Raw genomic sequence first — 27,505 nt, 5'->3', positions numbered from 1 at the left:
TATAAAACCATTATAACCACATAACAGGTACAGCGTCTGGCACATAATAAATGCCCCCAAATGTCAGCAGTTACTACTATTACTGAAGGATCCTGTGCCATCCAATGGATTGGAGTGAAAAGTTTCCATTACAGCATTGTATATTACTATGAAACAATCCATTTCTATATTTTCTCTCCTAGTACACCAGGGTTGGCCAATACTTGTCCCCTCCCTAGGCCTATGCTAGGCATGGCATGTTTTTTTTCTTTGAGGAGCACTATGGCTTCAGAATCCTACTCAACACAACGGTCCAGGCAGCTTTTCCTAGGCGCCCAAGATGCAACTTATTGCATTAAATTGTGAGCCCACTGAAGGCAGGGAGCATGTCTGATTGATCTTGTAGAGCCAGAGCTGATTTTGCTCCTCTGCACACCAGAGATGCTCACTCAGTGTTTTTTGAATTGAGATATCCTAATAGATGAATCATATGTTTTAAAGATTATAAAGAATAAGCCAACACTCTTCAGTGCATCCTTGGCCGTGGATAGAACTTACTCGTACAATAATGGTATCGTTATTATCACACCTATTCTTCTGTATTTCCAGAACTTTCCCCAAGCCGTGGATCACTCCTTTGTCAGTGGCTACATTGGTGTAGTTTATTGGAGCCTCATTTACAAAGATCTGTGAACAAGAAGGTAAAGTGTGAATTTTATTGTAGTGATTTTAAGGGAAATAGGGAAGAGAGAGACTGAATGCTGTCAATATGACAACAATTTAGGAGATATTCTAATATTCACCTGGAAGGTAGCATATTGGAGCAGTAAGAGCTCTGCCCGAGGAGAGGAGTCTAAATAACAGTCCTTTACCTGGCACCACTTAGCTGTGTGACCTTGGGCCAGTTGTTTTTCCTCTCTGAATCTCAATTTCTTCTTTTGTAAAAAGACAGTTGTACTTTGTTTTGTTTCTAATTTGTTAGGAGAGGCTACTTAATGATTGAGGAGTGCAAAATAAGAGAATCTATTAATTTGTTCATTCTTATGATATAACTGAGAGCAAATGGTTGTTTGAAAAATTGGGGTGGGGTGTGTGTGTGTGTGTGTGTGTGTGTGTGTGTGTGGTAGGGCTGAAGCTGGGAGAAGGGACAATTCTTTATTGTACTAAGTAGGTATCAAGTTTATATCCAAATAAGGGTTTAAAAATGTTTAATAGCATCCCCCAAACTCCTTCACAGCAGCAATATTATATTTGAACTTCCACTGAATGTTAAGGTGCCTTATGATTTACTTGGAGTCAAATGAATTTCCATGGATGTTGATGTAACTCATGGCTCCACAGAGGTGTTCCAGGGTCTGTGTAGTTTTGGAAGACTAGCAAGGAACCTTACTGGTGGAGTCATATGGTGACTGCAGCCCAAATTTCCAGAATTCTAAGATATGGAAGCTTTTTAAAATACCAAATGGCAGAACTTCTGATGCTGTAATATTGTTGATTTGGCATTTTGAAAGTCTGAAACATTTTCATTGTGAGACATATCCAGTGAATTATAGGATTAGGATGCATTCAAATTTTGATTTGAACACAAGTCTACTTATTTAGAGAGCATTTTTTGACACCTGACTCTCCTAAGAGAAAGTAGTGAGTTATCAATAAAAGCAAAACATGTATTGGTAAGTGAAAACTATTTATTTATTGTAAGAGAAATTTGTAGGATTGCTATAGATCAAGGAATTTCCAAACAAATGGAATATGAAAATGACAGATTGGAAATTCATTTGACTAACAGCAGTGGAATATTCACTTCTACATGATGAAATAAAAGGTGACATAGATAACAACAAAAGTGTAATCTCTTTATCAATAAAAATTGCCTTACCTGGAAAAATAAGAAAATGTATTTGAAAGGACCTCCTCAAAGTTATTATACAATAGATGGAATTATTTGTAAGAATCAGAGGAAAATATCTGGAGTTAGATTATTCCCTGAGTCATGAAAACTTAAAAAGACTTGTTTTTTTACCCAAGTAGGTTAAAACAAAACATACACAAAAATTCACTTGTGATTCAGTGATGATATCATGGAAAAAATTGTTTTCAAGATTGTCTTTTATTGCTTAAAAAGTTCTGTGATTAAACTTTCTTCATTTTAATATAGTGCTTAGTTAACCTTAAATAATTTTTTCTATTAATTTTTCACATGAGCCTTTATACTAGAGTTGCATTATGAGTTTCTTGTTGAATTTTCATAAATTAATCTTCTTACCTGATGTTTGAAATATGTAAATAGAATTTAATACTTGTAATTTTGAGTCTCACAAATTCATTTTTACGAAGTCTGAACACTTTTAAATATTTAGGGCTTGTGTGAGATAAATACTGGGATTCTGATTTGGGGATCAGTTGGTCCTAAAAACAGTCAAGCAATGATAATATTCATTTGCCTGCTGAAGCCTATGTGTGTCATTAGGTGCCTTAGGTCCTGGAGCCCGGGCCACTTGCTGGGAGTTAGATTTTGCTGCCAGGTTCCCTTCCATCTTGGAGACTGTGTGGGTTTGTTAGGAATCAGTATTGAAGGGCACCCATGACTACTGGGATTCAGATATCATCATTAGCAAAGCCCGTTACTTGATTCACTGGCAACTGATTACCTGCAGGCTGACAACGAGGAAGGTGAGGGGGAGCTACAGTCTGCTTCATCATTACTTTCTGGAGAAGCACAGACAACTGCCTTTTGTTATAAGGCTTAGGAAGCACTGGGGAGATTATCCCAATATGGAAGTGATGATGGGTGATGGAGCTCAGACACTCCTTCCTGGCTTTTAAGAAAAGGATTGCACCTGGTCATCGTGGAAAAAGAAGCCGAGGCGGTAGGAGAAGCCGAGCATGGTCTCCCGGTGCATGCCGTCGTGCAGGTCGTTCTTCAGGAGCTTCTCCGCCAAGACCACGTGATACTTGAGTATGTCCTCCGCCTGGACAACACACAGGACTGAAAGTCAGCACATAGGTCAGTCCTCATCACTTATGGGGCTGCTCCAATGTGCCAGGCACTGTGGGGCTCACATGAGCAACCGCTTGTTGTTGGGAAGCTTTGACAGAGGCGTCAGGACAGCGTAGATACTAAATACCAAATCTGAGACAGGTCACCGTGGAGAACCTGCTTGTGGGATGGCCAAGAGCTCATGATGTGATCCTAAAATCCAGACTGAGGGCATGAAAGGTTGGAGGAGGATTTTAAGATGATTTCTTTGGAGAGAACTGCTGGGTAGAGAGAGACCCTCACCCCAGCCTGCCTTTCCCCACAACAGCCACAGAAGGAAGTTGATGAAATATTTAGAAGAGCTTCATCTGTGTCTCCTGCAGATAGGGTGGCCTGAGGGGCCGGATCTCCCTCAGACCTGAGCAGTGTCATGCTGGGGTGGCTGGAGGCTGAGCCACAGTGGAATGAATGAGGGGTGTTGTTACTGCCCAAGGACAGGCCTGTACTCCCTGGGGACAAGAGAGTACAAGTGTCCTGGGCACCAGATGTGCCGTGGGTCTGAGGGAGCTGGCGGTTAGGTCTGGTCGTAAGGCTGCTGAGAGGGCAGACAGGCCTCCCCAGGAGAAAAGCTAAAGGTGATTCCTGGATACTTAGGCCTGAGGAGGAGACAACGGCCTCCAGGAAGAGGCAGGCACGTGGGTGGAGGGAGCTGCAGTCAGAGACCACCAGGGATGGGTGGGGTCTCCAAAGGGCCCATCAAAGTGTCAGAGAAAGAGAGAATGAAAGCGCAGGAGTGAGAGAGAGATGACAGATAGGAAGATAGGTAGACAGGTAGACAGGTAGACAGGTAGGTAGAAAGAAAGGGTGAGCTTTGACGCATGTGCCAAGCCCAGGGAGAGCAGAGGCATCTCCGGACAGCCTCCCACCCTCTCTTCCTGACCACTGACACTTCTCGCCTCTGAACTTCAGACCTGGTGAGACCAGAACTGAATTTAATGAGATCAGAAAAGGGAATAACATCATGTGGGGAAGGCAGAAAAAAGGTTAATTAAGTTACTGTCTCTGAGCTCCAGACCCACCCTCTACACCCTGCTCTGTGATGCTGGTGCCAGACCGCAGCCCACACTTCTGTGCTAGGACGACCTGTTAAGCTCTGCCAGTGGGAGGGGCTAGAGGGAGAATGCGAAGCCTATTAGAGCGGAAGGTGGAGAAGGGACATCCTCTCCCTGTGTGCCTCCTTTTCCTGCCAGCGTCACCCAGCCGACTTCCTCCCCTGGCAGTGCCTGCCCCCACTTCATCAGCACCAGTGGGCAGTGCCCTCCCCTAGAGGTCTGGTCTTTGACCCACAGGGACCCTCCTTCAAGGTCAGAGACCCCAGCTGAACAGCACCCCTCCTCAAAGGTTGGAGTGACAGTTCCCTGGGGGCTCCTCCACTGTGTTTCTCAGTTTTAGTAATTCTAACCTGCGGGGCCCAGATATTTCCTGCTGGTGCTGCCTCTGTGATCTGTCTTAAAAAAAAAAACAACTTTTCAATTATATTTAGATAGCTTTGTGCCCAGTAAATAATTCATGATATTGAATTCTCTCTGGTATGGTTTCTGTCTCCTGGTGTACCTGGTCACTTCAGGGGTCCTGCAGCGTCCTGCCTGGACAAAGTCCCAGCATGGAACAGTGAGGGAAGGCTTAATTTTAAATCCAATTCAAAATTTTGATTATTATGGATTTTTTTTTCTTTTTGCTTAATTGAGACTTGTGTTTGTGACTTAGAGCGATTATAGGACTTTTTGGGGAAGCAGAAAGTCTATGGGATTACTTGAAGTTTCATCCCTGGGCAGGATAAGAATATTCCTCACCAAACAGGCCCACAGGGACTGGGGAGGAAGAGGGAGATGAGGTAAAGATAATGTCCGATTCCATCCCAGGGGTCCTGCTTGTTCGCCATGCCAGTCCAAAAAAATCTAAGCCACCATTCCTGCCTTCACAGAGTTTATAATCCAGTTGGAGAGCTAAGACCCCTTTGCTTGACAGGACAGGTCATCCTATCATACAGGTGCTGAAGGGGGCATACAGATGGTCTGAATGCAGGAGAGAGCAGCTGCAGTGTGGGTGGCCAGAGCACCCCGGGGAGAGCTGGACTTGAAGAATGCGTAGGGAGGATTCTGAGGTAGGGAAGGGGAAGGGCAGCCTTCCTGACCGAGGGGGCAGCTGTGTGTTTGTGTGTGTGCGTGTGCGTGTAGACATGTGCAAAGGCACCAAGCACGTCTTTGACTTATTTGGGCTCTATGAGATATCACTGTGGTGAGACCATGTGGTTTCTGCAGCGAACCTGTGGGAGACAGCAGGGGACCCAAGGATGGCTTAGAGGGACAAGTCTCAGCTCCATTTCATTAGCATCTTCATCTCAGTTTCCCTAAGCAGAGATGTCAGTGAAAATGGCATGCTTGGGGGGCAAATACAGCTTCAAATGTGTTCCCCCCTCATGGGGCTGGGAGCTGAGGACAGGGTAACCCTGGGCTCCTTCTAAATACCAATTCTGGTGCCACCACTGTGTAGAAGATAAACTGTACCCCCCAATACCTGGGGAGGTAATTTAGATTCAGTTCTGCAAGAAATGGGGATGCACTCAAGGATTCTGAGCAGAGAGTGACATAATTGGAGCTTTATATTATTTCACAAAGTCCTTTGACAAATTTTGACTGTTGATCCCCAGATGTTAGGAATCAGGGAAGATAGATGAGGGAGGATGATGGGGACAACAGACAGAGACAATCCATTCCCTCTGGGTCTCTGCTGCTAACATGTCATCTATCTGGAACCAGAAAGGGGAAGAGAGGCAGCCATGAGGATCCTTCTAGGTTCCTGGGACACCTGCATCTTTGTGTATATGGCCCCAAATGTGTGCTTCCAGGGGTACAGACGAAATATACGGGCAGCTCTGGCATGGGGGAGCATCGTGTATGAGAGTGTCTGCACAAGTTTATGTTAAGTTTCTGGCTACAGACAAGGAAGTTTTGATGAGAGATTGAAATGGTACATCACTGATGCATCAAAAAATGTTGAATGCTGAATGTGAGCAAATCATGTTCCTCTTCCCAACACCTACTAGAGTTGCAGCCTTCTTCTCCCGGATGTAATTCTCAATGGCGTCGTTGGTTGGAGCAAACACTGTGTAGGCGTCTGCAGCCTCGATCACATCCGCCAGATTATATTGCTGTGATGGAAGGAGACAAGAGTGTGTGAGGGACTTTGGTTCCCAGGTAACCTGAGCAAGTGGGTTATGCAGAGAACGTGGTACTTGCAATGATGTAGCCCCGGAAAATGGAATAGTCAGGCATCTGTTCCAGCCGGGTGAGCAGGTTTGGTAAGGAGCCAGTTAGACCTCTTTGGGGAACCAGAACCTGGGAAAAGATGTCCCCAAATTCTGTTAGCCTGTGTTGGTAGGACTTGCTGCTCTCCAACACATAGCTCAGGTCACTAACAACATGCTGCTAGTCCACAGGGTGCCTCTGCAAATTAAATAAAGGACCACTTTCCTTGGGTAGTTTGCAATACCAGAGAGGGGTGCATAGCTGGGGGAGCAAAGTGGGCTGGATTTTCACCCCATACCACTCATAGGCCAGGCACCTTTATGTAGACACCACTGTTCATGGTGGCTCTGACAAAGGTGACCACAGTGTCTGGTGGGCAGATGCATGAAGAACTCCATAGGGAGCCAGTGCAACTCAGAGGCTAAGCAAAGGACTTGAGTCGGCTGATGCACATCCATGGATCTTGTGTGCTCACATAACTTCTTCCTCAATCCAGTTACTTAACCAGGAGACTTAATTGTCTTATCTGTGAAGTGAGGACAATCATACTTACTTTCTTTGCATTGTTGGAAAAATCAAATGGTAATATACCACATGACATTTTGCACAGTGCCTGGCACCTAGTGGGCTGTCATTCATTCCAGTTTTTATTGTAAACATGGCCGGGTGCTAGTGCTGATGAGGGACACAGAAAAATGCAGACCCAGCCTGCCAGGACATGCAATTATATGGGGGTCCAGGACCCATATTGTAAGGAAAAAATGTCAGTACAAGAGGGCATAGTTATACCAAATGACTTCATTACCAAGAAATCCCATGGGATTTCAGAGGAAGGAGGAATAAAACCAACATTTGTTGAGAGAAAGCCTATTAGGCAGTAGACATCAAGAGAGATAGTTTTGTTTAATCCTCACTGGGGAAGAAAAGTGAGGTTCAGAGAGGGCATGCGACTTTCCCAAGGTCACACAGCTAGCTACATGCTGGTTCCCAGATTCTGTATGACTCTAGAACTTATTCTCTTGACACTATGTTATCTTTAGTGACTGCAGGCTGCAGGGATCAGGAAAGGCTTTATGGAGAAGGGAACTTGAATTGGCCCCCATGATAAAGCTTGGTAGAGTAGACTGGTTGAGGTACTGTTCTACTAATAGGTTGTGTCCCATAAAAATGTAAATGAGGAGAGGTAATTTTATGTTTTTTTAAAAAGGTTTATTTTAGTGCTTTGGGAAGCCAGAATTGGAGTAGCAAAATATCCTTGATAAGAAATGTTATTTTGCATTATATGAAGTCATAAACCCATCATACATCCTTGTAAGTGATGAATCAATTGCTCAAAAATGTGCTTCTCAATGCCTCTTGGTAATGCAAGAGAATTACAAGTTCTTTGCAAAATAATGCACCCCGTCTCTCTTTCTCCGAACAAATTGCTGAACTTTTCTGTAACTTAAGAACAAAAAGTGACTTTTTTTGTGTACCAAGTAGGAATAATTTTGGTTAAAATGCAGTCAGTTAATTGTCTTTTCTAATCTTCCACCTTTCACAAGTTCCCAATATACCATAAATTCTAACTTTAATTTTCAATGAAAATCCTAACATAGTAACTGAAAATTATAGTCTAGCTTAAAACTGCATTTCTCCTTATACTTTTTTTTTCCTATTTCATACCTTTGAATATTGGTGAAATGTACCTTAGAAGGAAATGAAAACTTCACAATACTTTCTCTACCGTTTTCCATTTTTTTCTAGGACCTTTCCCACTCCATCTTACCAGGATGCAGCAATGCAGAGAGGGGAGATGGACTTCCTAATACTAAGGTTCTCATGTGCCTTTTAAGATGTTCTCATAAATAAGAAATATTCTATAGGTGCCCACACTTGATATAGGGCCCACTGCAGAATACAGGCTGAGCAAATGGCAACTGAGTCTGACTGAATACACAGACCCCTAAATAGTTTTAAAACGGAAGTCACGAAGCACAACACTCATGACTTTTAGGAACTTTTTTTCCCCCAAAAAGATACAAACAGGAGGATAAATGAACAAAAGGAGAAGAGAGGCTACTTAGGTGGGAGGATGCGAGGCTGTACCTTGTTGATGATGTGTATCACTCCGTTTGTGGCTGCGTTGTCACCGTCAATGACGGATGCGCCTTCAATTGTGATATTCTGTAACGCAAACCACAGCGGGAAGGTGAGTCTCCCTAGAGTACACCTAGGGGTTGAAATTATTTATGGGTTTTCCACTTTTTGAGCAGTAGTGACCTTATCACTTTTGGACCATGTCCCACTGTTAGAAGTATCTTTCAACTGTGACCCATTAGACATCACACACACACACACACACACACACACACACACACACACACACACACACACACATGCACACACCTGAAATGAAATATACTTTCCTCTACTATGCAGGAGGTACCTGATCATCGATTCCTTTCCACCCTATTCCATTTTGTTAAAAAAGTGCTGGTCGAGGCTTACTAAAGTGAGCAGTTTGGAAAACACTGTAGACAGTGTTGTGGCTTGAACTGTGTCTCTAAAATGCCTATGTTGGAGTCCTAACCCCAGGACCTCAGAATGTGAGCATGTTTGGCCGTAGGGTCTTTACAGAGGTAATCCAGTTAAATGAGGTCGTTAGGGTGGGCCCTAATTTAATACAGCTGGGTGTAAGAAGAGGCAATTTGGACACACACAACTGTACAAAGCGAATACCATGCGAACACAAAGAAGCCACCTACAAGCCACAGGACAGAGCCTGGGACAGCTCCTTCTCTCAGAGGTAACCAGCCCTGTGATCTTGGGCATCTAGCCTCCAGGACTATGAGACAGAACTTTCTGTTGTTTGAGTTATTCCCCTTGGGGGACTTGGTCACAGCAGCCCTAGCAAAGTAATGTAGATAGTAACTGACTTTCCTGGTCAGAATCCAACTATTCTCCTCAAGAATATTAATTACACAGGGACTAGAGCTGAGTAAAACCCAGTCTAGCCCTTGCCTAGCCACCAACCAACGATGACACAACTGGGCTCCCCTCTGTCTGGTTTCCTCCCCTCTTCTTCCCACTATCCCCCATTTTTTGAAATTCCTCTGGGGACCCTGGTGCAGAAGGGGACACGTCTCACCCAAGCAGCCCCCAAGTCACATCAGCAGAGGCCCTGAAGAAAACATTCCTGGCCACCTTGCACATCTCTTTTGGTAAAGGGAGGAATTTATATCAGCCCTAGGAAAGAACTCATAAAAAATGTGTCTTTGATGGTGAGCTCTTCCAGGTCAGAGGTCTTGGCTGATTTTTCTTAGGCTGTATAGAACCTGGGTTAAGCAGGTGTTCAGTTAATGCTTGCTGAGAGATCAGTGATTTAAAACATGGATGGCAAACAACCCCAGTGTCTGATATATGTATGTAATGCACTAGAATTATAATATGTAAAGAATCCTTGGGACCATATTTAATTCTTTTCTGCTTTCTTAAAGGAATTATGTGATCAAGCACATATATTTAGGGAATACTAGGCATAGACCCTTTTCATAGTGTTCACACCAATGAGTAGGAAGGTAGAAATGCTTTAGAGCAGTAATTTGAAAACATTTTGACTGTGGCCTATGGTCCACTGATGTAGCAGTTCTCACTTTCCTGTAGAATCTTCATTCTCCTCTTGTGCAATTCCTAGAAAGAGCTTTAAAACTGACATGTGCAGCTTCCTCAGGGAAGACAGAACCCAAGCCTTTGGCACACTGCAGTACATGCTAGAAGGTGCGTTTCTGCAGCGTTCTTCCTTGTGTACTGCCCAAACACCAGCACTTAGTTGCTGGTTTATAATAGGTGCTCAATAAATATTTGTTGGCTGGCTGACCCTATAATATATAAAATTTTAGTGATTTACTCCATTAGTAGCTTACCAGTAACCAGCTTGTAATCACAGGTAAAAATTTAAGTTGTGCAGTTGCATACCCTTCACCCAGAAGAATTGGGAGACTTGTCCTGGATCAGTGTGTGGTCTGTCAGGAAGAGCCTTGTGGCTCTCCAGTGGGTGGAGGGCCACATTATAGGATGGCTGTTACAGGGTAGTGTGTATGTGTCTGTGTGTGTTTCAGTATAAGTGGATAATCGCTGAAGCTGGGTGATGCATATGTGGAGGTTCTATTCTTGGCCTATTTTTGCTCCTGTTTGGAAATTTCCACAGCACAACAATTTCTAAAGTACAGCATGAACATAGATGGTGTTCCCACTAAAGAGACAAATTACCGTGCTCCCTTACCCCATCCACCTTTGCCAGGTGAAGGAAGTTGCCGTGCAAGGATGTTGCCAGCATGTCAGAAGACGGCAGGGCCTGAAGATCTGCTACTCCGTACGTGCCCAGTAGTGTATGGTACCTAAAACAACAGTCCATAAAGGCTATAAATGAGATGCCAATGGATGATACAGCATCCTTGAGTCGTTAAAAAAATAGGCTGTGGAACCACACCACCAGATTCAAAATCTCCCCCTGCACTTGTCAGCTATGGCCCTTTATTTGGTTTAGTTACTTAATCACCCTGTGCCTCAGTTTCTGCTGTAAAATGGGAACAATAATAATGCCTATCTCATCGGGTTGTTGGTTAGATGTAAAACAGCATAGAATTAGCTGTCAATAATGTTAACATCACCATCCTGGGGGAAGGTGGGGAGGAGTCCTAGAACATGCTGAGATCCATGGATCTGAAGGACCACGTGGCCTCCCTCCACTGAACTTTGTTCATACTGATACCATTAAGATAAAATGGAAAATAAAATACCTAGTACCTACTTTATTAGGGCTGGGATATTGCTTTTGGTCAACCAAAAGTCTTTCTCATCTTGGTCCATGTCTTCTATAGCTTGCTGGGAAGGCACGAGGACAGTGAGGTTTGAGGTGGCTGACAGCAGGGGTTGTAGAGAAGCATTCTGAATCACAGGAGGAAAAGAAAGTGGCCTGACTCATGTTAGAGGACAAATAGGGCTGACTTAAGGCTTGGCAGAGATGTCACTTTCCCATGTGATGTCATTCAGGGATAATGGGAAGGTCCTAGGGATCCTTCTCCCAAATCCATCCCACCTATTGGCTGATGCCTCATATTCCCTCTGAGACTCATTTTTTTAATTTAAATGTGTATGCCTCATCAAAAGGCAAATTTTCATGATCAGGTCACACTTGGAGTCATTTACCCTTTAGTCTAAGTAAAGGGTCAGAGCATAGTCTTGATAGGATCATGCACGTGTGTGGGTATACGTGCATGTGTGTGCACATGTATATGCAAGGAACTTGAGAATCCTTAGAGGGCTTTGGAAAAGGATGGTGGAAACAACTTCAGCATGGAAGAGAGACTAGAGGCCTGAAATCAAATTTTTGCTACTTTTTATTGTTATATAGACCGAGTTCTGGATAGATGCATTGGTGTGTTTATGGTTAGTAACCTGCTTTCCAGAAAAAACAAACAGAAGCCCTGGTTTGTAGTGTTTGCTGATTTTTGTGGTGTAAATATTCCCACCATGGCTGATTTCAGGCTACCACATGGCAGCATTCAGAGTGGAGATGGGAAGGCTGTGCTCTCATGAGCTAGGATGAGCTGGGTCCAGTACACCACCGGGCAAGCTTCTGTGTGTGGGGTCAGTCTCTGTGGGAATCAGCATGCACAGAGGGGCTCTCGGTGCCTGCTTTCCCATGTGGTGGGGTCAGAGAGGCCCCACACCGAAGCAACGGGAAGCGGTCCTGGAGTGGGCGCTGTCCAGGCACTACTTGTGTATCTGTTTAAAGGGGCTAAACTACTTGTCGTGATGGTTGGGCTGGGCCGGCCACCTTGGTCCACTCAGGCAAAGATGACAGACGTTCAAACAGCTGGGCAGGGTGGGGATTGGATTCCTTGTTGTAGAACTTTCCAGGGGACAGGAAAAAGCTCCTCTGGGCATGTTGCGCGAGAGCGAGAGCTAAGCCCACGTGAAGTATCCCAGATTGCAAATGTAAATCCTAAATCTAACTTGGTGAATTACAATGATGAATTATGTTGACTTTTTAAAAAGACCTCTGTGATGAATGAGGCTATGTATTCTTGAATTGGTTGACCACCCTCACTTATCCTAGACTAGAAATTCTCAGCCCTGATGGCATGTTAGGATCACCCGGGAAGCTTTTATAATATACTGATACCAAGGGCAAACTTCTGACCCATCAAATCAGACTGTCTGGGGGTGGCAACCTAGGCCTGGCTATTTAAACAATGTGTGATTCTAAAGTGCAGTCAGGGCCGAGAACCATTGCTCTAGAAAACTGCCCTCCCTCCTTCTTACCAGCTACATTTTCTGTTTTCTATTGTATGCATTCCAAATTGCTAAAACTATATACATTCCCAGTCCTGAATTCCAACAAAGGTACTCACATTTATCCACTGGTTAAACACAGCTGCCGCGGAGAGAAACGACAATTCCTTATTCGTGTCGTGCCAGGGAGGGAGGGAGAGATGAGAGAGGACACGAGAGAGGAAACAATGAGAAGCATAATCACAGTGCATTTCTGCAGAGCCTGCACTTGGCTTCCTGGGGCCAGGCCCACTTTCCCTGCCAGCCACGCTAATGCCCACCTGAATGGGTGCCCAGCTAGCTGAATCTCAATGTCACCAGAGCTGCATGGTTCTTTCATGCGTAGTGAAGGGATTATCCTTTATATTCAAGGTAAAGAAGTAATTCCAGAAACTTCAAATGAAAGAATAACCTGAAGTTCTTCCAAGTCAGAATTTAGGCTGTACGAATGTAGCCACCCAGCCCAATGGGGGGGTCACAGAGCTCAGAACATAGTCCCTTTCAGAGCCAGTGTTGAGTAGAGGCTTGGAACATGAGCCCAAACCATGTAGGTTTTCATTCTGGCTTGGCCATTTCCTAGTTCCTTAGGTAAGTTACTCAATCCCTCTGGGCTTCAATATTCTCATCTGTAAAATGGGGATAATAAAAGTTCCAGCTGATGAGGTTAATGTGCAAACTGGAGGAGCTAATGGTTTAAAGTGTTTGGAGTAGAGGCTGGCATCAGAATAGGACAGGGTATGCTCGGGAAGTTTTAGCTGCTCTTATTTTTAATTTATCCACTATGGAATTGATTAATGAGCATATCTGTCAAACAACCACAATTGGCACCAGGTTGCAGTGAAGGGAGGTTATAAGACATAAAAAGGAAAAGATGGCCTCTGCTCTTACACAGCTCACAGCAGTAGGGGGAGTTAAGACTTGAAAAGATAACCAACGATGCCCATAGATCGGTGACATCTGAAGGGGCGATAGAGAAAGCTCTGGATCCTGAGTTTAGAAAGACGGGGCTTATTTCCTGAGTCTGGCACTAACCAGCTGTGTAATCTCAGGCAAGCCACCTAACCTGTCTGAGAAGCCCAGTGTCCTATCTGAAACATGAATGTGGTGGTGCCTTATACCTGAATTGTGAATATTATGTGCATTAATGTACACAAGAGCATTTTTAAACTAGTAAATACCATGAAAATTGCAATAACAATTACTACATGCAAATTTACACAAAGGCAATAAATACATCAGGGCTGTCTCAGTTCCTTTTTGAAAGTAGTTGAGTGTATTAAATAAATACCTGTGAAAACGTAAGTTAGGAAATTGTTAAGTATAAGAGCTGAGATGCTTGTATATAAGTATATTTGTAAGCATAAGCCCTTGGAGGGGCTGCTCTGAAAGAGAGGAGGGTGTCAGTGGACCTAAGCTGATGGCAGCAAGTCTGCGGGGGAGGGGCCAGCCAGCACGGATCTGGGTGAGCTCAGCTAAGCTGTTCGCAAGGAAAGTGAGTTGAGCTTGTAGGAAGATGCCTGGATGGAGATGTCAGGCGGAGGATTTGGACTTCCCCTTGCTTTGCACAGGAGAAGAGAGACATCGCACAAGCAGGGTTTAGGGTTTTAAGGAACGTGGCTTATGGACAGTGTAGAGAAAATGTTGGGTGTATGCGCTAGCCCCTGGGGGTTGGGAGATAGCTCCTGGGTCCCATGGGGTGAGAGGGAAGCTTGAAGCAGAGGCTGGGAAAGCCCCTGGGGAGGCAGGGAGGCTGAGGGTCTGGTGCTACAGTGGCCAAGGAGAAGTGGACTTGGGTGCTGCTTAGTTTGGGCAGGTCCAGCCCTGGGATTGCTAGGCCAGTGGTGTCGGTGGTGGTGGTGGGGAGGGGGCAGGGGGCAGGAGCCAAACCGCAGTGAGCCGAACAAAAACAAGTGGTGAGCAAATTCATCAATTTACTTTACTTCCCATTTCAATAAATCTTTATAAATAGTGGGAGGGAAGTAGGAGACAAGACAAAGACTGGCCCTCATGAATCTGTAGTCCAGCGGTGGGGGTGACAGATAAATGTACTAGGAGTGACAATTCAGTGCGGGCTGTGCTGCAGCGAGAGACTCCCCTGCACTGAGGTGAAGTGCTTGGGCTCTGCACTTACACAGCAATGGGCTGGATTCCTCACTCTGGAGCTCAGAGACGGGAGGCAAGTTTGTCTGGGCTTTTAGTTTTCTCATCCATAAAATGGGCAGAATAATAGCATCAACCTCCGAGGGTTTTTGGGAGGTTGAAATGCAGTGCTGCTGCATGCTAAGGATTTAGTGAGATGCTGGCACACAGCAAGTGTACACAGCTCCCTGAGATGGGTAAGCACGGGGTGCTCTGGGAACCTGCAGGTTGCAGGGCAGGAGTGCCCAGGACAGCAGGGCCAGTTGGTTGCTCAGTAGGGAAGTTTGGGAATGGAAAGACGTAGAATGGCAAGAAAGGAAGTCACTCTGCTTGGTACACAAGAAGGTCCCAAATATAAGTGAGCCAGCCCCCTTGGGCCTGTACAAAATGTGTGCCCCGCAGAACATATACGCCGTTCTGAGAGAAGCAGCTCGCTTCATATAAAACCTCCTGGAGCAAATGACTGGTAGGGCACTTTGAAGGCACTGTGGCTAAGAGCCTTTTGTGTTTCTTTTTGGAAAGTATTTTGTCTTCGTTATTCTGCATGGGAGTTCACCTTAGATGACTTACCACTGCTGCATTTCCGTAGCACAGAGCACCATCTCCTTCATAGTCCTCTGGGCAAACACAGCTCCAGACGCCAGAAGTAAACTGACAGGTTGCCTGATAAAAACAAAGATGGAAGAAATGGTTCGCTCTCCTAACTAAAGAGTGAGATCTGAATTACATCTGCTAGACCTCAGGCTCCATGTCAGGGGAGAGCTGCAGGTTTGGGACTGAATGATGGAGAAAGTGGCCCGCAGACCCTTCAGCATTGCAATGAAAGGCTCCTGTCTGCACGTTTGGTGCAGTTCTTACATAATCACTATTACATTCTTTCTTCTTTTCACTGCTGGATTAGCAAGTAAAAATACAGGATACACCATTAATTTATGTTTCAGATAAACAAATAGTTTTAGTAAAAGTATGTCCTGTGTAATATATGGGGACATACTGTACTGAAAAAGGATTCATCGTGTATCTGAAATTCACATTTAACTGGGTGTTTTATATGTTGTCTGGCAAACCTATGATGCTTCGTCCACATTTTGGAATGAACTGGAAGTTGAAGTAACTTCTCACATTGGTTGGTCTGAAATTAAGCAAGGAGTGTTGGCACTCTGTCAGATTTATGAAGTGCTGACATGATTCTTAGGTAACAGATACTTTGGGGGCATCTCCTCCTATTTTTTTTCTTCTTTGAAAACTACTCCTGCCAAACACACACACGTATTAGGGGAGGTATAGCAGCCAGGTTCACCATAGGTAACCCCACTGCCTGGCCAAAATTGACTGTGGCTTATCTGTGCACACCTGGACCCAGCTGGGCTGGTCAGATTATTCCTTTCATGATTTGGAATTGGGACGTGAGGTGCTGATAAGTTAGTGGGCATCACTGGGGCTGAGAGGTGATGTGGCTCTAAGAATGGGGATCTGTGTATCCCAAGGTGCACAGAGAAACATTCAAAGCTGGGAGAGACAGAGAGACAGAGACAGAGACAGAGGGACCAGGAGAACACAGATCCATGGAGGAAGCAGATTGAGAGATCGCATAGTCTCTGAGAACGGGAGAAAGAAGTTGCCTTGATCCTGGCATCCCTGGGTCTTGATCCTGGGTCCTTGGGAAGTCTATTGTATTTCTTGACCATGGGACCCCCCACCCGTGCCCGCCAATTCCATTTCTGCTTAAGCTGATTGGCGTGCATTCTCTGACTTGCGGTCAAAAGCGCTGTGACGAAGCTGTTGGTTGTCTTGGTTCTGATGTTGGGTTCTTAGTGATGTTCTTTTGAAAACATGGGCATGGCAGCTTGAACGTCTCTGCCTGCTCTTCCATAATTCAGACACAGGCATAACCTACCCTCAAATGCACATTTTCGCCAGTAATTTGGGTAAAACTCTGTTGTGACATTTAAAATGGGAGTCTAGTTACCCTTTAAACCAGCCCATTGATAGAGAATTGCCAGATTTAGGAAAGAAAAATACCAAGTTGAATATGAATTTTAGATAAGCTATAAATAATTTATAGTATTAATTTGTCCTCTGTGATATCTGGGACATCCTTGCACCAAAGGATTATTTGTTATTTGAAATTCAGGTTTAACTGGGAATCCTGTATTTTATCTGGCAATCATACGGTGGTTCTTCAAAGCTTAGGAATGCAATGAAACTTGCATTAGCTACTCAGATTCTACTTAGGGACTCTGAGAAAGATTTTGTACATTACTGGACCCAGATAAGAAATAACCTAACTTTCTTTCTTGCTCAAGCAATTTTTTTTTTAGTAAGGATAAAAGAAATCGAGTGACTCACCAGTGGGTGACACAGCCCAGTTTGCTCCAAGCACGAAGTTGGCTCACAGTCAATCCCATTGCCTCGAAACCCTTTCCTGCACTCACACTCATTCTGCAACAGAGACAAAGCGGGTTATTGCAAACAGCTGCCTCCCATGCCTTGCCCTTGAAAAATGAACATGGAAACCAGAACTGTTTGGCCCTACTTGAGAGGAGCATTAATGTCTTTTGTTTGTTACGCTTCAGATTCCAGAGCTGTTAGACTCCACATTCTGTGTGTATTTCCCAATCTGATAGTTCCCTGGTACTTTCTTTTTTGATTCATTACCTGAGAAGGGCCATATGGAGAATCTCAGAGAGATCTCGGAGCCTAAAGAGCATCACATTGGAAAAACTGGCCCTTCCAAGGGAAAGGTTAGGTAAGCCATGGGGTATCCACTTGGGGAGGGGCGGTCCCTGCACAGGCCCTTGCTAGTCTGTAAGGTTATTTTGTGTAATTGTAAATCGGCGTTGCCTTTGAGGTGGTGAATTTAAGTAAGCCACCACCTCTACATGGACAACCTGTGAGCAGGTGGCTGAGCAGGTGGACAGCACTGTCATGCACTAGGAAGTCTCCTTACTTCCGGGAAAGTGTAGGCCCATACCAGGTTCACACCTTGGTGAGCGGGGCCAGGCAGGATTTCAGTTCTACTTGCCAGGTAGGATAGGTACACAAACCAGATTACAGGAGCAGTGGTCCTGCTCCTGCAGCTATTTAGTAAGATGATCATGACAGGTTGTGGGACAGAATGGGGAAATGTTTGTGTGAACTGCGGAGTAGGAATTAAAAACAAAACTGTAATAATATAGAGGAAAACAAAAACCTGTCCAAAGGAGAGGAAGGAAAAAACCTCACCAGCCTACAATAAGACATATCTCCATACCTGTCAGAAGCATTAGTATCAAAAAGACAGCAAACAGCAATGTTGGTGGGAATGTAAAGGGCCCCTTGCTACGCTGTTGGTGGGAACGTGAACGGGTGCAGCCACTACGGGGAACAGTGTGCAGGTTCCCCAAACATGAAAAATAGAAATACCGCATGACCCAGTGACTTCTGGGTATTTACCCAAAGAAAATGAAAACACTAATTTGAAAAGATATACAATCCCATGTCCACTGTAGCATTATTTACAATAGCCAAGCTGTGGAAACAACCTAAGCGCCCACTGATAGATGAATTGTGAAACAATTTATATATATACACATACATGCACAGTAGGGTTTCAGCCATAAAAAGGAATGAAATCTTGCCATTGGTGACAACATGGATGGATGGGCCTTGAGGGCGTAATGCTAAATATACTGCTAAGTAAAATGAGTCAGACAGAGAAAGACAAATGTGTATGATCTCTTTCATATGTGGAATCTAAAAGAAAAAAACCCCAGGTAGGCTGCTCCCTAGAGAAGAGAGTGATGATTCCCAGAGGTGGGGGGGGTGGGGGGTGGAGATGAAAGGGTGAAGGGGGTCAAAAGGTAGAATGAGGAATATTACCCATGTCATAAATTTGTTGTCACAATCAACCATTGTCACTGCTATGATATAAATGATATAAAGGCTGCAGTAAGTTCTAGCCCAAGGACTTCTGTGTACAGGAGAAAAGCCGCTACAGGAATCCTGCTTCCCCTTTGCTCTCTGCCACGTCACACCCACCTGCCCGGGGCCTATGTACAAACAGGCGGCGCTCTCATGGCAGCCGCCGGTGCTGGGCAGCAGGCAGTTGTTGATTACTGAGCAGTCTCTCCCGTCCCCGGTCCATCCCTGCTGGCACACGCAGGTGTGGGTCCCCGGGCCAGTTCTGATGCATTCTGCCTACAGGAGGAAGAGAAGAGGCAAAACCTCTGAAGCCTCAGGTCAGCCGTGGATTCCCAAAGCAGAAAAGGATTTCCAGAGGTACAGTCTAGAAACACATATTTGCGTGGAGTACAGTAGAAATGATTAAATACACATTTGCATTGAAATCAGTGGAAAAGGGGACATAATTTAAAGAACAAAACTCCTTGTTGGTCACCTATTGGCCATTAACATCGCTGTCATTGGGCCAGGGACTGTTCTGAATGTTTTGCAGGTTTAAGCCATCATTGTGAGGAAGGTACTGTTATTGTCTCTATTTTATAGATAAGGAAACTGGGGCTCAGAGGAGCCAAGTAACTTGCCCAAGGTCACACAGCTACAAAGAGGGAACGTAGGTCATCGATGTGATGTGAAGCCCATGCTCCTAACCACTGTACCAGCTGCAGGCCTCCCAGGAAGACCACAGAAGGAGGCTGAAGGACAGGGTGGCAGGGAGTGAGGTGCAGGATAAGCTGTTGAGATGGTGATTTGAGTGGGCAGGGCTAGCCCAGTGGGAGGCCGGTGGGCTGGGGGAAGGCATTGGGCCTGGTTTCATTCTTAGAGCCAGGCGAAGTTACTGAAGGGGTTTCAGCATGGGGGAAACATGATCTGTTCCACTTCAAGCCACTCTGGTTGCAGGGAACAGTGAGTGATCAGTGGGTAGGCAAGAGAGGAGAGGGAGATCAGATATTAAACTGTCGGTAAGAGATGAAGGTGAGTGGGGACATTCAGAAGGAACTAATGGAAACAGTGGTGGGCTTAGCTATACTCCTGACAACAGTAGATCTTAGGGCAAGTCACTTGCATCCCTGAGCCTCAGTTTCCTCATCAATAAAATGGGGGTACCAACACAATTCTGCACTGGGCTGGTAGGAGGAGCAAATGAGATGGGGTTCATTAAGGTGGCTTGTAAACTCTAACATTTGAATCAGTAATTATCACTAACGATCTCCAATACCTGATCCTCAGGCTGTGTTTTCAAGATCTCAAACACCCCTTCCCCTGCACAAGTGGATTTAGGAGGCGAAGGCTCACAGAAGGCACCCCGCACCGACTTTAAAATGCAAAGTTCAAGCAAGTGTGCTTCATGCAATGAAAAGCCATCAGACACAATCCCTTCCCTCAGGATTTCCTAAGACACCAGGCAGCTTGGAGACAAAGACCAACACTCACATTGTGACTACAGCCCCCGGGGGTTAATTCCGCACAAGGGTCCATCTCTGAACAGAGGTTTCCGTCCCCTTCATATCCTGCTTTGCAAACACAGCTGCAAAGAAGAGTGAGTGCATAAAACAAGCCCCAGAAATATAAGCACCCTGAGGAAGGCCAGCCTGCCAGGAGTGACACAATTCATGGCCAGGCAGCTGGGCAGTTTGTGCCTATAGGGGAGCCAGGGTACCAAGGTGGGCACAGGCCCTTCAGGGCTCTGCAGTCAGACACATCTGGGTGGGAATACAGGTCCCACCTCTTAGCAGCCATGTGACCCTGGACGAGTCCCTAAACCTCTGGGAGATTTTGTTTCCTTATCTGGAGAATGGGTGTAACATCTCCCTTGTAAAGCTGCGCTGAAGAGTAAATGAGCTAACGCACGTTGAACATTTGGTAGGGCACTTGAACAAACCTGCATCTTGTAAGGCTAGACATCTGGTAGCTTTTCTGCTCTTATTGGGCTGGAGTTCACCTCTTAATAACTCTAGTTATTATCTCTGGTTCAGCAGAGAACAACTCTACCTTCTCTTCTATGTGACAGTTCTTAAGATACTGGAGGATGACAGTCAGATGAGACCTCCCCTCTCTCCCTTTCTGGTCCCCCAAATTTTCCTTTTTTGGAACATAACATTCTGTGAGCTGACATAGTTTACTGACCCATTAAATGGGGTCTATTCATTCATTTGATCAACCGACATTTACTGAGTAGCTTGTGATAGGTGTTGGGCCACCCTGTGGCTCCTCATGCCCCCATGTCACAACTGCCAATTCAGTCATATGTGTATCCCAAACATCTAAATAAAATTATTTTTCATGCATCAAAGCTCCTAGAGTACATTATATGGTGCCCAAATTAAGAAATAGACTGATCTGGTCCGACACTCTTTGACTGAGCTACGTTTACACAGTACATAGGACCATGTTGGTGTTCTTCTGCCCATGATTTCAGAGGTTTTAAGGGTGATTTTGATTACTTCTGATTTTTGCCTTCTGTGCTGGTGTAGATCCTAACTGCTCAGGCAGCTGTATTTCTATCGTACCACTGTGGAAGAGAAAAGACAGTCTCTTCCACATAAACTGGTAAGCAAACGAGGTAATTACAAATTAAGGAAAGTGCTGTAAACATAAGGCCAAGAATTTCAGACATCCTCTGCGTCTCCCAGGATATGTTTCTGGGTGGCTACTGCTTTTGAGACGGATATTCCCAGAGTTGAACCTTGCCTCTGGCATTTCCTCCCAGGCCCACTGCATATGTTAGACAGTATGAAGGAGCCGAATGGCGATCCAGTGACCCAAGACCCAATTTCCTGTAAGATGCCCTTAACAGGGGAGTTATTATGAATGGCTTTAGGAAGTGAAGGAGTTTTTGAAGGGTTGGAAAGTTGGTGGACAAACATTCATTTCATTCATATGAGTGGTGATAATTAGTTTCTGTGACTGAACACCTATGATGTGCCAGCCCTAGTCCTGAGCACTTTTACATTCAGTTTTCTAATCTGCTTTATTGCCTTGCTACATGGACACCACCACCCTAATTGTACTGATAGGGAAAGTGAGGCTCAGAGAGGTTAAGTAACTTGTCCAAGGTCACACAGCTGCTAAGTTTCAAGGCAGCCAGTGCTTCCATTTGAACCCAGCTCAGTCTGAGGTTTTCTCCACAAAAGTCACACTGGTGGCTGGAGAAAACAGGCCTTTGTTTACAAAGAGTTTTGATATGGGCTGGGGCAGTCTAGAGGTAACACAGCAGTAGTGGGCCGTTAAGGGTTGTGCCCTGCCTCAGGCCTACCTCGCTGTCCCATTGCTGTATTCACAGGTGGCGTGGATGTGACAGAACTGCACATAGGGCCCACAGGCTGAGGTCTGCCTATGGCAGAACCTGCCAGCAGAGCCGTGTCTGCATGTGCCAGCAAGGCAGGCCCCATCACTGTCAATCCTGTTGTCGCATGTTCCGTAAACGCACAGACACTCTGAAAGAGAAGGAGAAGGGCCATTCAGAGATCATGCTTAGCAATGGGGCACATGGGGCATGGAGGACAGGGCCACCTTGCTTGACCCCCACTCACTCCTGTCAGAGCAGAACCTGGGGCTGAGCCAGGGGAAGGCTCCGGATGCTGCTGCTTACCGTCCCAGGTGTCCGTGTGCCTGAGACAGCCCATGGCGAGCTTGCCTGTCCCATCAAAAACATGAGCTCCCGGCTGCTTTGTGTGTGTGTGTTTTGGGGGGGGGGGGGCTCTGAGCAGGAGGGTTGGTTGTGAGGGTGTGAAAGAGGCCAAGGAACTCAATTTTTTTCAACTTTGTCCTTGAAGAGTTTAGTCTGGAAATTTCTCACCTTTTCAAGAAGGCATGAATGGACATGATTTCTACTGCCAGCAGGGTCTCTGATGTGCAGCCTATATATTTGTCCTTCACTATCACAGCAAACCATTGATAACTAGTGGCCTATATTTGTACACTGACCTTGTTCTAGGCTTTGCACCAGCTTTTAACCTGTACCATCTCATTAACAAGTAGCCTCAGAGGGTAGGTGCTTTTATCACCCCAGAGGAGGAAACGGGGGCCCAGGGAGGTGAAGCAAATTGCCTAACTTGCTGCTAAGTTCCCAAACAGGGACTTGACCTCAGGCCCCTAAATTCCATTTCCATTACCGACCTTGTGTAAACACAGTAGATCAGTATATTAACTGGCACCTCCACATGCCTCTTATCTAAACCTTAGCGGCTTTCTTTGCTTTTGATGATAGATACTTAAAAATTGCAACACGAGCCAGCTCATGAGACTAAGGCTCCTACGTGCATGGGAGTGAAAAGGACACAAAATTCTTAAAGACAGGTGGCAAGGATTGAGGGGCTTGCATGTGATCAGAAACAAAGGACCCTGGGTGTGCCCCAAGAGGGACTGATGAGAGAGGAGTGAGTGTGAGTGCTTAGAGCCAACATCCAGGAGAGAGGAGAGAAACAGTGCAGCAGCTGGAAAAAGCACGGCTGGATTTAGAACAAAAGACTTTTCATAAACTTTTAAGCAAATGACAGCCTTATTTGCAAGGAACAAGACCCCAGAAAGAAGAGGAGGCTCCCTGCACGAGAAGCCTGGGAGTCCTGCCCTGCTGACTTTGGAATAAACCCCTATCCCTCAGAAGCTATTTGGCAAAAAGAACATAGGAGTGGAATCAGCAGCCCTGAGCCGCTGGGGTCTGGTTTTCCACCTGCCTTGGGAGGTCGTTGTGAAGATCACATGGCGAGAGAGGGGAAGAGGTCGTTTTGTAGCAAACGGGTGGAGTTCCTAGTCATTAAGAACGGCTTCACTTACTGATTTCTTGCTAGGGACAAGCTCTGTGCTAAAGCCCTAAACTACGATCTAACTTCATCAACAACCTATCATGTGGGTACCAGCATTATCTTTATTTTGGAGATGGGGAAACTGAGGCTCAGTAAGAGACTTTTCCTAAGATCACACAGCCAGTAAGTTGCTGAGGCCTGATATAACTTCAGGTTGGTTTGACTCCATAACAAGCTCTGATCTATTCAGCTTTTCCTGTCAAGTTCTAATCATAGCTTAGAAATCTACACTGACATCTCTATCTTTCTGTCTGTCTATCTATCTCGGTCACCTACTTAAATATACACATGATGTTATTTTTAAGAACATAACGCATTTTTTCTAAGGTTATAAAACTGCACTTATTTCAATGCCTAGTGTTGAGGAACTTCCTACATGTTCTACAAGCTTCTTGACATTTATGTCACTGAACTTAGAATAACAGCAACAGTCACCGCCATAGGTAATAATAAGAGGCAGCATGTTTCTACTGCACACTAGGTGCCAGGCACTCTCTGAAGACAAGTGCTTTCTACTTACAACTTATACTAACCTTCTGAGGTAATTACTACTACTGTTCCCATTTTATAGATGAGGAAACTGAGGGGCAGAAATGTATGGTAACTTGCCTGAGGTCACACATTTTGCAAAGAGAGTAGCTGATGGAAGACAACTGCTTGAAAGGTTGAGAGTGAGTTTGTTTCTCATACTGAAACTGAATTCACTCCAGGTTTGTGGGAAGCCTTAAGAGACTGGCTTCAAAGTGTGGATCTTGGACCAGCAGTGGAGGTATCCCCAGGCATCTGGTTACAATTACAAATTCTCAAACCAATATAATACTGTACATTGGCTATACTCCAATAAAAGATATATACGAAGAAAGAATTGCTAATTCTCAGATGCCACCCAGGCCTGCTGCCTCAGGAACTCCCAGGTGGGGCTCAGCAATGTGGCACATGCTATAGTTTGAGAACCAGATGCCCTGTGAGGGGGGCCTTCGCCAAGCAAAGGGGCACACAGCACCAGCCCACACCACTGGCTGGCTGCTGTGCAGACAGATCCCGGCTGAGGGGTGGAAGGGAGCTCTGGAAGGGCCACTTACTTTTGTCACACCGAGGTCCATATTTATTGGGATCAGAGCAGAACTGGCACCGGGAGCCCTGGAAACCATCCTGGCAGGTGCATGTCCCATTGCCACTGAGGCCATCTGTGCACTGCAAGCAAAGGCAGGCCTGAGGGCCATGAAGACAATGCAGCCTGTAAAAATGTCCCTGACGCTTTTGTTTTATGGCCCAACTTCTTTGAACTCAGATCGAATCCACTTGAAATGACTTTTTGGAATTCCTTGTGGAAGGTGGGGTCCTGTTGGTAACAGGATGCTAAAACAGTGACAAACTTGGGGGTCCTGAGCCAGGATTTAGGGCTTTAGAATAAATCATGCAAGGAGCAGAGGGGGAGTCACAGTGGAGAACTGGGAACCTCCAAACAGTGCCTAAGGGACGGTGCGATGAGCCAGCAACCTGCAGGACGGGAGCTGGCATTCCTCTCCAGGTTGTCACCTGCTCAAACTGCAGCGAGGAGCCCTTGCTACCTCCTCAGCCTGTCCAAGGTTAGATTTATAATGACTGACATGCATCAGCATCGCCATGCTAGCTAATCAGTTCCAGCTTTGCCCTGTTCTCCTTCCTGCGGGCTGCCCCCCACTCATGTTAGCAGATTGTCCTTCCCCTTCAAAGAGGCACATTTTAGATGTGAATTTCTTAAATGCACAGATGGATACTTTTCCCATTTGAACTACAGTTACACTTCCCTTGGTTTGTTTATCTCTGGCCTCTAAGCTAGATGAATTAAGTTTTGGCCTTTACATGTCACTAGGTTTTGCAGGTGGGTTAAAAAAGCAATCACTGCTCTGTGGCATCTTACTAGACTGATGGACAGTGACTGCAATGGGATATGGGGGGACTTGATAATACGGGTGAATGTAATAACCACATGTTTTTCTTGTGAAACCTTCATAAGAGTGTATATCAATGATACCTAAAAAAAAAAAAAAAGCAATCACTGGATAGTGCTATTTCTTTCTTTCTTCTTCTTTTTTTTTTTTCGTATTGTAAAATTTTAGTCCTGGAAGGAGTCTTGGAGATCAGCGCAGGCCGTCCCTGCTACCTCCCGCAGGAGGAACTGGGGCCAGAGAGCCCAGGAAAACAGCCAGAAACATCATCACTGCCCCAACCATCCCAGGCTAAAATTCTTCTGCTTCAGACGCCTGTTCTTTTAGCTACAGATCTGTGTCTTTTGCTCCCTGGGAAGAGTGTATTGTTTCTTGGTTAAGTGGTTTTAAAAACATTGTCTTTGTTTCTTGGTTTAGTGGTTTTAAAAATTATTTTTTGACTTGACTTAGGACAGGTCCACCTCAGCATTCATGAAAAATCTCATGAGGGACTGTGCTGGTCACCTGTCCATTCCCCGAGCATGGATTCTGGAAGCCTCCTGGACACTGGTTGCAGTCGGGCCCGTAGAAGCCTTTGCAGCACTTCGGTATCTGAGACACAATATGCATGTTACCTTTGGAAACCCCAAGCAGAAGGCCAGGTTCTCAAAGGAAATTTATTTTAATTTCCACTGTTATAATAAACAGCATTCGTCCCTCCCCTCCCCTCCCCCCTCCATGAACGCGACATTTTCTTCTGCAGAGGGCAGTCTGACTGGTGCTCAGCTGTCTGTCTGCCCCGGATCTGCTGAGGGCCGACCGCAGGTGCCGGCCCAGCTCTGGTACCAAGCAAACAAGACAGGTGAGGCTGCGCTCATGGGGCCTCTCTTCTATCCAGTTAGGGAAGAGACAGTATGTTTAAAAAAAAGATGAGATTTGAGAGAATGGTAATTGCTGGGAAAACAAAGTGCCCTGTAGACAGGGTGGCAGGTAAGGGCCAAGGTTGGGGGAGACTGGGGAGGCAGCTGTGGGGCGGTGGTGACAGAGGAAGGGCTAGTTAGATGAATACTTGGAAGATGAATCAGCTCCAAGAGAATCTGGAGGAGCACACTGAGCCAGGGAATGGCAAGTGTGCGTGCTGAGGTGGGAATGAGGGTGAGAGGTCAGGTACTGCAGAGGGCGCGCCGTGTGGGGAGCGTCAAGGGCTCTATGGTAAGAGCAGTAGGGAACCATGGGAAGGACGGATGCAGGGAAGGGTGGCCTGGCCACCATGTAGAGAATCTGCCCTTCTATTCCCTTGCAGGAAGACACTGCCAAGGCCCCACAGATGACCTCTGACCTCACAGTCCCGGGAATGGCCCAGCCCTGCTGGCTTGTGTGTGGGCCCACGTGACCTGGATGAGTGCCCAGCCGTGCCCTCACCTTCACAGTGGCATTGCAGAATCTGGCACAGCCACTCTTCAGGCTTCTTATTCTGCTAGAGTAGACACATCTGTGTGTGAAGAGTGTCTGGAAGAAAGCCAACGAGAGAAAGTAATGCACTGTGTGCTTCCAGGTCCTCTGGCAATCCTTGGCTCCTTCATTCCTTAGCTTCTACCTCCATTTCCTCCCCATGTTAGGAGACAGCACTAGGCCATACCAGCACACGTGGGTCCTGGTCCAGGCTTAGTCACCCTCTTTGGGCCTCTGTTTTCTTGTTGGCAGATTACAGGCCAGGGTTTGCACCATGTCAGGCATGTCTGTTCTTACTCCCCTCCCCGTGCTGTGGCGCACACTGCTGCCTGACTGGGCACACTCCGGTTTGCCCTGGATGGGACTTAGTCTCTGCTCCCAATTAATAGCCATTCCTAAGCATCTCCTCTACAGAAATTTTGGAGTCGCTCTAATTTGTAGAAAGATCCACCAAATAAAATAGGGCAAGCCTGAGTTTTTCTCATAGGATGTCAGTGGGGTATGGGGACAGGCAGATTTGTGTGCATACTTCTGCTTGGTAACCCTAGATGCCCACTCATAATTATCTAAAACTAACATTTGTTGAGAACTTACTAGGGCCAGCCACGTTGCACTTGAGGTCATCGAGCCTCAACTCTATGTGGATATTTTTCATCCTTTTTTGTAGATGAGGAA

The 27,505-nt window shown here is 45.7% G+C and overlaps 1 protein-coding gene across 7 annotated transcripts in view; it reads right to left on the bottom strand.

Moving 5' to 3' along the window:
* STAB2 (stabilin 2) overlaps positions 1–27,505 on the bottom strand; it is a 142,480-nt gene that overhangs the window by 53,413 nt on the left and 61,562 nt on the right. For 6 of the 7 annotated variants that reach the window (XM_073213732.1, XM_073213731.1, XM_073213726.1 and 3 more), the window contains 16 exons: positions 26,801–26,887; positions 25,904–25,990; positions 24,551–24,662; positions 21,920–22,100; positions 20,098–20,191; positions 18,745–18,903; positions 17,074–17,166; positions 15,295–15,387; positions 12,666–12,713; positions 11,060–11,196; positions 10,532–10,646; positions 8,356–8,433; positions 6,259–6,357; positions 6,063–6,170; positions 2,820–2,951; positions 538–666 (listed from right to left, as the gene is read on the bottom strand). In XM_073213732.1, the coding sequence (XP_073069833.1) occupies positions 538–666; positions 2,820–2,951; positions 6,063–6,170; positions 6,259–6,357; positions 8,356–8,433; positions 10,532–10,646; positions 11,060–11,196; positions 12,666–12,713; positions 15,295–15,387; positions 17,074–17,166; positions 18,745–18,903; positions 20,098–20,191; positions 21,920–22,100; positions 24,551–24,662; positions 25,904–25,990; positions 26,801–26,887 (1,752 nt within the window). The remainder of the gene's footprint in view (positions 1–537; positions 667–2,819; positions 2,952–6,062; positions 6,171–6,258; positions 6,358–8,355; positions 8,434–10,531; positions 10,647–11,059; positions 11,197–12,665; positions 12,714–15,294; positions 15,388–17,073; positions 17,167–18,744; positions 18,904–20,097; positions 20,192–21,919; positions 22,101–24,550; positions 24,663–25,903; positions 25,991–26,800; positions 26,888–27,505) is intronic. The other variant, XM_073213730.1, reaches the window with a different exon arrangement.

Source organism: Manis javanica, chromosome 10 (genome assembly GCF_040802235.1).
Source record: "Manis javanica isolate MJ-LG chromosome 10, MJ_LKY, whole genome shotgun sequence".
NCBI classification, from domain to species: Eukaryota; Metazoa; Chordata; class Mammalia; order Pholidota; family Manidae; genus Manis; species Manis javanica.
This window is presented reverse-complemented; position numbering and strand designations above follow the sequence as displayed.